At 51.9% G+C, this 12,254-nt stretch overlaps 2 protein-coding genes across 2 annotated transcripts in view; both read right to left on the reverse strand.

Annotated features, from left to right (window-relative positions):
* Positions 1-12,254, reverse strand: part of LOC104083082 (myosin phosphatase Rho-interacting protein-like) — a gene marked incomplete at its 5' end in the record, with an annotated part of 20,162 nt that overhangs the window by 7,593 nt on the left and 315 nt on the right. The window contains 4 exon segments of the mRNA XM_009586448.1: positions 263-380; positions 987-1,119; positions 10,954-11,070; positions 11,976-12,254. The exon segment at positions 11,976-12,254 is cut by the window's right edge and continues 36 nt beyond it. Of these exon segments, the coding sequence (XP_009584743.1) occupies positions 263-380; positions 987-1,119; positions 10,954-11,070; positions 11,976-12,254 (647 nt within the window).
* LOC104083081 (myosin-11-like) lies at positions 4,057-9,102 on the reverse strand. The gene is made up of 3 exons (XM_009586447.1): positions 9,009-9,102; positions 5,484-7,916; positions 4,057-4,919 (listed from the first exon to the last, which is right to left on the reverse strand). Exons 1-3 carry the CDS (start codon positions 9,100-9,102, stop codon positions 4,057-4,059), a joined length of 3,390 nt encoding a protein of 1,129 aa, XP_009584742.1.

Below are 12,254 nucleotides of genomic sequence, written 5' to 3' on the forward strand. Positions count from 1 at the left end.
AAAGCAGCACCGTGTCTGCACATCTGCTGACCATAAAGCAGCTGAATTTAGGTAGTGTGGGGACATTGACCTGGAGCCTGAAAGATTACGGGCAACCAGGAGCCTCCGATGGGCACAGCTGGTTCGGGACCAAGGGAAGAGGTCCCTGCGACCACAGGTCAGCCCCTAACTCATTGCTGAAATCAAAGGGGAGAAAGGGTCTCCCACACGCGTGATCTCCCTGTGAGACACAGCGACAAACGGAGGACGACGACGAACTTACAGGTATTGCCTTCGGAGGGCCTCGATGTCGGCATTGACACTGCTGATCTGGGAGCGCTGGGACTTCTCCAACTCTCGCTCCAGCTCCTCCCGGTGCGCGTTCTTCATGGCTTCGATGGCTGCGTGGGACAGCACAGTGTTAGCACCCAGCACCGCTCCACCCAAGGGTGTGGTTTTTTGTTTTTGTTTTTGTTTTTTAAAGGAAAGAACCCAAGTCATCCCAGCAAACCTCCCATTGCTTCGCGGCCCCTTCAGTCTGTGCCCCTGGCTGCAAAGCAGCAAAGGGGCTTCTGCAAATCCCACTTTTTAATAAAGTCCAAACGATTGTCCAATTCACATGTTGTTGCCTGGACTGTGGGACTCCTAATGCAGAGACCCTGGGTGCCAGCACTTTAAAACTCCCTGGGGCACTGAAGAATGAATTCAGTGTGGAATTGGCAATAAATTAACCACAGGAATGACTAACGCCTTTCTGAGATGGAACGGAAAACGGATCAGACATGTTACAGCCAAGGAGAGGCGTACCAAGCCTGGAGAAGGACCAGGAGATGGGCCTCCATCCAAAACATATGTCCCAGCAGCCTCTCCCCATCTCCCCGTGATCCCCACCCAGCCCTCATCCCACCCCACGTTCTGCTCTTCCATGCCAGAGCAAACGCCATCCCCGTGTCCCCATCAACACGGAGCTGCCCCACCATGGGGGACCCTCTGGCGTGTCCCCCTACCTGAAATGGTGGCAGCCGTTTCTTCTGCCAGCAGGCGGTCTTTCTCCTCCCGCAGCTTCTCCAGCTCCCGCTGGTGCTGCCGCCTCTTCTGGTGTGTCTCCTCCATGGCTGCAAAGCCCCTTTCACATGTTGCCTGCAAAAGGGACGAGGGGAAGGGGTTGGCTCCAGAGAGCATGGCCGGCGTCACAGTAGCGGTGAGCCTGCCGGGAGCCGCGCACCAGCGGGTAGGGCGGCACCCAAATTCCATCATAGGGATCTCCTACAACCATGGAGGAGCTGGCTGAGGATTGACCTTGCGAGGTCAGAGCTTGTCTGCAGTCTCTCGACCCCTGACAGCTCCGGTGAAAGGGAAGGACAGGGTAGATCTGGGGTCAGACCCGATTGGCGAATGCAAATGTATGTTAAAAACAACAAAAAAGCCTACTGTGCCCCTTCTGCTCTCTTTTGCAATGCCTGATTTTATGCGGCCACCTCTGGGGTGGAAAACAAATGACTCGTGACAGCAACAGGACCTTAATTCCCAACGAAGTATCGCTTCAAATGCTGCACGGGCAATTATTTGCTAATTGAATTACTAGGAGTGAACTTAGGCCAGGACAGGGGAGCAGGGCTCTGGGGATTCAGGAGTCACCAGCCGTGAGATCCTGAATTCCAACCTGGTCCTGCCCCAGGCACAGACCCTGCTCCTGCCCCTGCGGCGGGACAAATGCAAAAGCCCGTTTCCAGTTCAGCCACCAGCCCCGCCAAGCGCATCGGGATCCTGGACAGACACACGGCTGCAGGACAGAGGTGGGACAGCAAAGCCACAGGCAGGCTCGGGCCAGGAGCTGGGAAGGGGAACGCCCTGGGGAATGCAATGCACAAGCCCCATCAGACATCAGGGGGCAACCCTGATGCCAAGCTCTGCACCGGGCTTTTCTCCCTCTTAATGTTACAGGCTGGCTTTATTTCCTGATTTCAACAGATTTCTTCTTGATTCACACTCGTATTTTCCACAGGAAGCTAGAACTGTCACCTAGGGAGCCATTGGGACTCCATGGGAAATTTAAGGGGGACAAATTCACTCCCCCAGTGACAAAAGTGCTCATGACAGTCTAACACCCGTTGACCTATACTAACATACACTCTTCAGCATCACTTCGTTGTCTAATGCTCTGTAACCTGTGCCACTCTCATTCCCAATTTTCAGCTTTGGTGCTTTTATTCCTCCCTGTTAAGTTTGAATCCTGAGGCATTCTTCATTTTCTCAGCCTTTTTTTTTTTTTGAAACTCATAACTCGATGCCAGAACCTGTCTGGACTTGGCTGACTACGGAGAGGCATGAAGCAGCCTTGCAGGATTCTTCATTACACCTCTAACGCTGGAGGAAAATGGTGAATGCTCCTCCATAGGTCTGGCTGTAGATTCAGTATTTAATGTATTGTAAATGCATTGCTATAAATCCAGGACATTTGGACACGTACAAACCAGTATCTCGTGTTACTGGTGTTACGTTCTCCATCAGCTTCAAAAGAGAAGAATTGAGCACATTTTAACCCGTAAATTGGACAGGTTTGCAATCGCCTGGTTAGCTTTCTAACCAAGGGAAGTTTCTATTTTGCCGTCTGTCCCTCTGCTTCCTACAGAGGTGCAGAGACAGGCCGGTTCGCTCTGCCCCCCCTCCTGGACCGCTCTGCCCCGAAGGTGCTGCTTGCCTTCCTGCCAGGCAAACTGTAAGCTTGGCAGAACAAAGCTGAAAACAGAGGCAGGAGGTCAGGTTCATTGCTTGCCGTTATTTTTCAGCCTCTATTTTGGTTCTAGCCTTTTTGCTTCTTCCAAAGCAAGAACATCCCCTGGTACAAGTGCCCCTGTTTGGTGCCTGGTTCGCAGGACAAGGCATTACCCGTGTCCCGCTGACCTGAGACGGGGGTTCAAAAAGGGTTTTTCCTTCCTAAGAGTTAAGATGGAGGAGATAGCGTTCAGTGAACACCATCGCTTCCTTCCCATCTCCCCAGTAGCAGGTGTCCCTCCCCTGGACACCCGATTCACCCCGATGGGTTGCAGCAGAACTACTGCTCTAAAATCAGCTTTTGGCTAGAGTTGAGCCATGCTTTACCCCCAGCCGAAACCCCCAGCCCCAGCAACCATGCTTTACCCCCAATCTCAGGGCTGGAAGCAAGCTCTTCCACATTTTTGCTGACTCTGAAGAACGACTGCTCCATGAAAGCCTCGCCGGCATGGCCTCTGCGTGCAGCCTGCATCGCTGCCCTTTCAGCTACCTGGAAGCCTCCCTGGGTGCTGCCGAGAGTCCTCTACTGCCCTAAACCCGCTTCCTTACTGGAAATGCTCTACGATCAAAAGCAAAACACCAAACCCAAGAGGTTTTTTTAGATGCCGTACCATCTCAGGCTAGTTTTACAGCCAGTCCTGACTGGTGGAGCAATCTGAACGCAGGCACTTCATTGCCACTGGGTTTTTCTGCACCTAAGTCTGGGTTTCCCATAACTGTGCACTGTTTGTTGTGTAAAGAATCGCTGGTGTGCAACACCAGGGTGCTGCTCCTCGCAGCCTCGTGCAGAGGAGTTTTGCTTTGCTACAGAATTTGGCATCCATTTGCAGCTACTTTCCCCAGGAACATACATTTTGAGAGCATTAAGTTTCCATTTCATCTCACATTTTTGAGGGCAGCAGGGACAGACTGGAGATTTGATCAGACTGGGAAAGACAGAGTTGAGGAATGCTTTTAAAGGGAAGTCACGAACAAAACATACCCCTCAGGTAGGAGAAGAAACACTACGGTCTTCATATTGAAGGATAATGTGAAATTATCAAGCTACTTCGAAACCCTCCCTCCCTCTACACGTAGAGACCGCCTCCCATAATCAACCCTCCCATTGAGACCCTCAGCAGTGCATTTAGAATACCCCAGCATGGAGAAAAGGGAAATGCCATGCTTTACAGAGGCCTTCCTAACACTCTGGGGCTTGCTTCAGCATGCTGGCTCTTTCGGGGGACACCCCTTGGTTCGGCAAGTGAACCCCGGGACCGAACGCACCCTCCCTTACACTCAGCAGCAGAAAGCCTAAAGCGTTTAACGTATCAAGACCTTTAAGTTTTCAAAGTCTTTCTGGTATTTTTCCCTCAAGGTGGAAGCATTCCCCTCCAGATGCTTGTTCTCCAGCTCATCCCTCATGACGTTCATCTGGGCCTCCAGCTCCTGGATGCGCTCCCTCAGGCCGTGCATGGAGTCCAGGTCGCTGCCGGGGCCCTGCCCGGTGCCACCCGCCTCACCGGCCGCCCAGGTGTCCCCACCACCCAGGCCCACCACGGGGGACACCTCCGGGTGCTGCCTCTGGTACTCGTCCAGGGTCTCCTGCAGGCGCTGCAGGTTCTGGCTGTAGTGCTCCTGCAACGCCTGCAGCTCCTCGCCGTGAATGACCTGCAGCTCCTTGATCTTGGCCTGGAACTTGTCCTCCAGCATTTGCATCTGCTCCAGGTGATACCGTTCCATGTTCTGCTTGTCACGGACGATGGCATCCAGCTGGTTGAGCCCCTCTGTCCTCTCGGCCTTCAGAGCATCCTCTGTCCTGTTTAGTTGCTCTATCACGTTTCGAATCTCCTCCTCATACCGTCCCTGCAATTCACTCAAGCTCTTGCTGTGTTTATGCTCTTCTTCCTCCAAGAGCCTTCGCTGACTGTCAAGCTGGGACACCTTTGCTTTGAGATCGGCGTTCTCCCGTTCAAGCATGGCGATCACCTCACCGTACTCACCCTGCTGCTTTCTAAGCAAGTCTTCGTACTCGTCCCGAAGGAGAGAGACCGTCTTCACGCGCTCTTGGCAGAGCGCGTCCATGCTCTGCAAGGACTCCTTGTAGGACTTCAGCTCTCTCTCATACTCCAGTCGGACTTTGCAAGCGGCATAACAAACCTGAGCCTGAACAATTGCATCTTGGACTAACAAAGAGGAATACCGTTCAAGGTCTCCCATGCACGAATGATATGAAAGACTCTGAGATATCTTCAGGAGCTTCTGACAGTCTCTCATTGCCTTCTCAGGAGGCAGAGAGAGTAAGGCAACAGATATTTCCTTCAGAACATTTGATTTGTCCTTTAGTTGTTGGGCAAGATCTTCCTGAATGGAAACAAGAGCTTCACTACTACGGTCCGGCAGGCCGCCAATCTCCTCCGTCTTGGCTAATTCCTGACACGGCACCATTTGGAGATGGCTCCCGTCCCAGGAGATTTGGGTTCTTTCTGAAGCGTCTTTTTGAATTTCAAGTGCTTCAGAAATCTGGTGCATAACTCTGTCAAAATCAGGAGTCCTGTATGCTTTGATGATCTCCTCCAACATGCATTTATGCTGCTGGAGAGCTGTTTTGGTATTATGGAGGTCTTCTTCGATTGTTTTTAATCTCCGATGAAAAGATTCTCTCATTTTCTGTGCGACAAACCCAAGTTCTGCCTTGATCAATGTAGCATCTGCTACAGCACTGAGAAAACATGAAGAAAAGCCCAAACCCGTTGTTTCTGTTTTGCCCTCGGCTTCTCCTTCTCTGGTGCTCAAGTGCACTCTCAGCTCCTCCACCTGGCTCCAGAACTCCCCTTCCAGCAGCAGCTTCTTAGATAGGACGCTGGCCAAGTCGACGGCCGTATGAGAAACATTTGCCGGCTCCAACAAAACCACCTCAGCCGTTCCCTGGATCTCTCTCAGAAGCTGAGATATCTCAGAGCTTGCGTTTTTCAAAGACTCCGCTATTTGGTTGATGAGAGAGGCCTCAAAAGCCACTCTCTCAGAAAGCCATTTCAACTGGCCGGCGTCAAACATTTCCTCTCGCTGCTCCTTGGAGACGTGCTCCTCTTCTCCCAAAAAACCTCCTTCTGGAGCGGGGCTTTCCACGATAAGGCTTTCACTTTGCTGATACTCCGATGGGACTGGCGCCCCTCTCAAGGCTTGAATTGCATTTGATAAGGTCGTTTCCATGCTGGACAGAGTAACAAGGAACAAATCACCCTCCTTTTCCTTGTCTGATTTGGGCAAAGATCTTAGTTGCTCCCTGCACTTCTCTAAGCAAGTCAGCGCTTGATCATTTTTCATTTGGAAACCTCCCAGCTCGCTAACATGATTTTCTATGAGCTTGAACTTTTCCTGCCTCTCACTCTCCAGCTGTGAGATCAAAGCACCGACTTGGGACAAGCTGGTCTGAAGTTGTTCCCGCAGCTGAGACTCTGTGCTGGCCCACTGATGATGGAGGGCGATGAGCGTCTCCTGATTGTGGCCATGCTGGCTTTCAAGCTTCATTGTTACATCTTTGAGTTTTTCCTCTGTAATATAAAGTTTGGTTTCCAGGGAATGAATGATGGAGAGATAGGTCTCAGAGTCATTTGTCCCTGATGATGGGTAACCAAGAGCTGGCTCTGATGACATGCTTTCTTCAGACAGCGATCTGTCTTGGCTCGTGTCTGAAGAGGTACTGCTTGTCCAGTTTTTCTCCGAACCATCTGGATGGATGTATTTTTGGCACTGGATGCTTGAGAAACGGATTCTTTGCCTCTTGGCCCCTACGATTCCTACATCAGGCTTTGCTAAGGCTTTCTGAACTAACTCCTGATCCTGGAACTCTACAGCTTTGGACGGGGAGCCAAATTCCTCTGCTTGCCTCTGGCTGGTCTCAAGAACCTCATCCTCCTCCTCCTCCTTCAGTGCGTAAGTCAGAGCTGGGAGGACATCCTGAGTTTGCAGAGGCTGCCCCAATTGGGATGGATGACTTTCGTCAGCCTCGAGATTGGGGCCAAGGTCTTCCACCTCCTCAGCACATGGACCTGTGCCTACACTAGCTAATTTCTTTAAAGCCTCCTCCTTGGCCTTCAGCTTTACTTTAGTCTCCTCTAGACTGCTATCTAAAGCAACCATTTTAACCAAAGCCTCACTGAGATCTTCATCTTTCTTCTCCACAATTCTCAAGTGCATTTCCTTAACGTGTCTCAGCTCTTCTTCTTTTTCTTTCAGCACCTTCTGCACACCCTGGAACTGATCCGACACCTCCTCGAATGATTGCTCCAGATTGTGGTAGTTGGTTTCTTCCATTTTCAACTTCGCTTGCAGCTTTGCAACTTCGTTATCCGACTCGGCAACCTGATTCATGAGCTCGTGGAACCGATATTTGATCTGATCTCTCTCTCTTTCGAGCTCCTTGATGTGCTCTGCAAGTTTCTGGATGCTGGCCTCCTTCATCACCAGCTGCTCCTCCAGCTGGTGGACAAGCTCACTGCCTTCGAACTTTGCACTCAGCTTCTCCTTCTGCAGAATCTCCATTTGCTGCTCGTTATTTTGCAGCTGGTTCTCATACTCGTTGGCCTTATCCTCCACCTCTTTCAGACTCCGTATTAAAACCTGCTTTTCCCTCTCGCAGCTCTCCAGCAAAGCCTCGTAATTCTTCTGCAGCTTCTCCTCCATGAGGATCCGCGCTTGCTCGCTAGCATTCAGCTGCCTGCTCAGGTCCGCGATCCTGTCTTGGAGCCGCTGCACCTCCTTCTGATGGTCCCTCTGCAAAGCCTGCTGCATCTCCAGGTCCCGCAGCTCCTGGGTCTTCTCCAGGAGCAGAGCCTCCGCGCTCTTCAGCTTCTGCTCGCTGGCCTTCAGCTGGGAGCTGAGCATGGCCTCGCCGTGCTGCCACTCCTCCAGCTGCTCTTTGGCTTTCTCTTTTTCGCTCCTCAGGTCGCTCTTGAGCTTGGCCAGGGTCTGCTCCTTGATGGAGAGCTCAGCCGCCGCGTTACTGAGCCTCGCCTGCAGGCTCTGAATCTCGGCTTCGTGGTGCCGGATCACGTCCTTGGCCTCGGCGTAGCTGCGCTTCAGCGACTGAATCTGCTGATTGATCAGCTCTTGACGCTGGCATTGGGCTTCCAGCTCACTTTGGAGGTCTTGGTTGACTTTGTGGAGCCTCTGCCAGGCACCTGATGGCGAAGCGGCCACCTCGGTCTTAAAAAAATTGATTAAATACTAGATTAGTAACACTCTTGGCTCTCCCTTCTGAGTGTCACACCTCTGGCCAGGCAGGCCACGGAAAAGCTCCTCACAGCGATTTGGCTGCTACCCACATGCTCCAATTGGGATGATTTGTTCTTGGCACAATTTTTTTTTGTTTGTTTTAACCTACTTTTTTTTTTTTTTTGAATGAGTGACAACTGCTTTCCAGTAACAGAAAACATGGACCACAACATCAAAACAGCTGTACAGTAACAGGCTAAAAGGAAAAAAAAAAAAACCCAAAATCAAATAGAACCAAAAAACAATGAAAAAGAAACACCAGCGGTAAAACAGAGACGGACAGATGAGAGAAAAACAGGAAGGGTGAGAAGGAGGAGGGGATGGGAACAGGTCGAGAAGAAAGGAACTGCTTTTTTAGCATGTTTGTTCATTTTGTTATGAAACAAAAAGTGCACAGTTCAGGTAACACAGTCCTACCGACCAAAAGCAACAACAGAAAGTGAGGTGACAGCAAATGACATCACATCCCACCCAAACGCAGGGAGACAGGACAGCCGGCGTGGCGATGTCATTTCTGTGACTGCCAAACAGGACTTAGTGGCTGCTCATCGCATTAAAGAGATGTTGTTATGCTAAAGTTTAAGACTAGGGAGGATCTAATTTCTCTACCTGCAAAAAAAAAACAACAAAGGACAAAATAAAAAGCCCAACAAGTGAAGGGAGGGAAAAGTTGTGATGAGAACGTAAAATAAAAGAAACCAACCTTTATGAGATTCAAACCAAAGCAATGTAGCATGCAAAGAGAAAACTCACAGAGAGAGTCATGCAAAAGGCGACAGATATTATGTATCTTTAAAAAAAATACACAGACAGGAAGAGGCGAGAGAAGCACAGCGTTAAGCCTAGGAATTTGGCCTGCCTTGCTGTACTCTGGTTGCTGATAAGGAAAGCCCACAGATGTGACACTCAGTTATGTTAAGTTAAATTTCATGCTTTACACCAAAAACATGCAAGAACATCCGCCCGGGACAGGTTAGTACGTGACCCCTCCCGCCCACCGTGACCAGAGCCGGGGGACATCTCCGGTCCATTTGTGAGGAGCAGGAGCCCCCACCATTTCTCCCAGTAGGGTTCAAAGTTGGAGTGCCCCATCCCGAGGAAGCTCAGAGCGAGAGATGGGTTACACGAGGCCAGAGAGGCTTCGGTGCACGGCACATGCATCGGAGTGGGTATCTCAGCGGCTGCTTACGAAACATGCAGCGTCTTTTATGTCGGGGCAGTGCTTGGGGGGTCTGTACGGGGCTGGTCATGCTGCCGGGAAGGGGTTGGTGCCCCCCGGGCAGCTCAGGAGGGGTGGCCTGGCAGCAGTCAGGCTCCTCTATCGTCCCTCTCCATAGAGAACATAGGAACCTCTCCGAAATTAGGCATGGTGGAGGTGGGGTGGCACATGAAATTCAGAGGGTCTGTCCAAAAAAAATGCTGTGATATTTGCCTGCAGTCTGGGGCTGCAGAAACCCTCCCAGCGATTCTACTCCCTCCACCCCAGCAGGGTTTGGTGGGGTTACTCCTTTCTGCAACAGGACTAATCCCTCTGCTCCCGGGGAAACACAAGGGAAATCTCCAGAACAATTAGATTGGAGCAAGCAAAAGCCTCCAACCCTTTCAAAAACCCTCTCCAACTTCTAGGTCAAAGTTTGGGTCACTTCTCACTGCAGCGATGATTTACTCAAGCCCTTCTGCAGACTTCCCCTCTTGCCCCCCCTCCTCGTATCGAGGCGCTAAGGCCAACTTCAACATGGCCAATCTGACGGTGGATTCAGCATCCAGCTTTTAGCCCCATTCCCTGATTTTTCTGGGCTCCAGGCAAAGGGAGGTCAAATGCCTTTGCCCCAGGGAAGCGGGAGTTAGCTACTCTTCCAACACTGCCAAGTGAAAATGGAACTCCTCCAAGCAAGCACTGTCAGCTCGGGGACTCCAGAAATAAATACGTTAATAACTCCTCCAAGGAGATCGCCGGCAAGGAGGGCTATATGACCCCTACCTGGGCTGGCTCCACTGCCTGTGCAACTTTTTCAGGGGAAATTTCTCCCGTGAAAAATAAGGATGCAAGGTTCAGTGTTGACACCAGGTGTGCTGCCACGGGAGCGTAGCGTGCGGCCATGCACGGCCACTTTGATCCAGAGCCAGTTTGGCCAAGTAGATTTGAGCACGTCAAAACGCTGCCCCTGCAGAAGACAGGACTACGGACCCAGGAGAGCAGCCAGAAGCTGCCCTGCAGGTGTCACGGCTCCTCCGGGCACGGACGCTCCCAGAGGAAGGGCTGGAAAAAGTCCGCTTTGTTTGGAGGAGGGGAGGAAAGGCTTCCCAAGAGACTCTCCTGTCTCTTTTGCCAGAACCTCCAAAACCACACTTCTAGGCTTTGCTGAGGAAAGGCATCTTGTAACCAAAGAAACCACCAAAGTCATCCAAGACAACAGGTCGTCCCAGTGCAAATCCCATTCTGGCTGCAGGGAACAGGCCCAGGAGATACGCCTGCGTGTGCCGTGTTTGCCCATGTAACCGCCACGCAAACTCCCCGGCCAGGAGCAACTGCTGGGCTACATGATGTTTAGAAAGCCGTATGTGCACCCCACTGCCTGAAGGGAACATCTGGGGCACAGAAAGGGGGAAACAGCTGTTCCATAGGCAAATACAGTATAGGATGGACCAGAAGTGGACTTTGCTGAGAACCCGTCTGTCTACCATGACTGTGTTTTGTTTTCCCTCGGGGACACCAGTAGGTAATGCTATCTTCTGTCTACTGCACCCCAGATCAGAGGTTTTGTAAAGGAGATGATCCTGGTAAGGCTACAGAACTAGCAATATTTGCCAGAAGGTCAAATCTCTTGGAGCCCACATCTCTGCGTCAGCCAGGATGCCCCCGCGAACACCCTGGACTGAAGCCCACCAGGATCCCCTCAGGCACAGAGGAAGACAGATTTCTCTCTCCTCCTGCTCTCCTACCTGCAACACGTAGCCCTCCCGGGCGCTCTGCTCCCGGCCCAGTGCCACTTTCAGCTGGTCCTGCAGGTGCCGGTTCTGCTCCAGGAGCTCCAGGGCCTCCTTCTGCTTCTGCTCCAGCTGGAGGGACATGAACAGAGACAGCATCCAGGGAGTGGGCAGGGGGTCGGCCATAAGGAACAAGCAGCTCCCAGGGGACGTAGAGCAGAATGAACGGGGCTTTTGATGGCACCGCTGCTTTGCTCTGCTCTGGGATCTGGATTTTCATTTTGCCAGGCAAAATCCCTCCCCCCTGGAAGAACTAAGTTATGCATTAGTTTAATTCGTAAAGCTCACTGCAGCAAAGGATGAACAGCACCAGCTCGTGCCAGGCATGACCCAGGCAAATCCCAGCCTGGTTCAGATTGGCAATACTCCTGGTTACTCCACGCCTGCACCCCTTTCATGCCTGCTAATACACCTTAATCCCAACTAACAACAACCTTTGTTACCCCAGGTGTTGACCCCTTCCAAGTGAGCTGACTCTCCACCTTTCTTTTCCTAAAATCGTAAGGTTGCTTGATGTAGGCTCCGCAAAAAGGGAACCTTTGTGGTGTGTGCTACAACTCAAGCCAGTTTATAGTTTCATAGACATAAATCTCTACAGCTGCAGAGGCACAGAGAATTATGAGCTTGAATTTAGATTCCGGTTGATACGCATCAATTGTACCCATCTCAACAGACGCAGGCTGGCTAACAACCGACAGAAGTGTTGGCTGGGAGAGGGTAACGAAGTACCCCCCTTGCAAGAACAGCCCTTTCTGCAGCCGTGGGAACATGAAAGCTGCCGGCAGAGCTGAATGGGAACGGACGCAGATCTGTGCCCTGCCAGCTCCCCAGGGGACCCTACAGCATCCCCACTCTTTGCTGTTACGAAGCAGGAACAAATGCAGCTTTTTTAAGCCTTGCTCAGGCTTCCTACGGTTCCTGCAGTGGTCTGAAGGCCATTTTGGCAGGCAGCCTGCACCCCACGCACCCCGCTTTACCTCCTTCTCCAGCAGCGTGGTCAAGTGCTGCTTCGCCAGCCCCTCATCCCGGTCCTCGGTGTGGGCGAGGTGCAGGGGTGCGATGGGGATCTGCTTCTCCTCCCGCAGCGGGGTGGTCTCCACCTGGTGCCAGCGCTGCTCGATCTCCACGTGGACGTTCTGCGGTTTGATGTCTGCCGGGACGGGCAGGATCCGGTCCACCTCCATCCTTAGCGCCTCTTCCGACCCTGCCCCGTCCACAGCATCGATCATCTCGAAGCGCTTGCGCCGCTCCTCCCG

Source organism: Fulmarus glacialis, unplaced genomic scaffold (genome assembly GCF_000690835.1).
Source record: "Fulmarus glacialis isolate BGI_N327 unplaced genomic scaffold, ASM69083v1 scaffold9251, whole genome shotgun sequence".
Lineage (NCBI taxonomy): Eukaryota > Metazoa > Chordata > Aves > Procellariiformes > Procellariidae > Fulmarus > Fulmarus glacialis.

Coding starts and splice junctions, on each gene's coding strand:
- LOC104083081 (XM_009586447.1), bottom strand. CDS start 9,102: ATGGGGCACTCCAACTTTGAACCCTACTGGGAGAAATGGTGGGGGCTC. Junction 7,917..9,008: donor GTCCCCCGGCTCTGGTCACG/GTGGGCGGGAGG, acceptor CTTCGCCATCAG/GTGCCTGGCAGAGGCTCCAC. Junction 4,920..5,483: donor GGGCAAAACAGAAACAACGG/GTTTGGGCTTTT, acceptor CCTCTTTGTTAG/TCCAAGATGCAATTGTTCAG.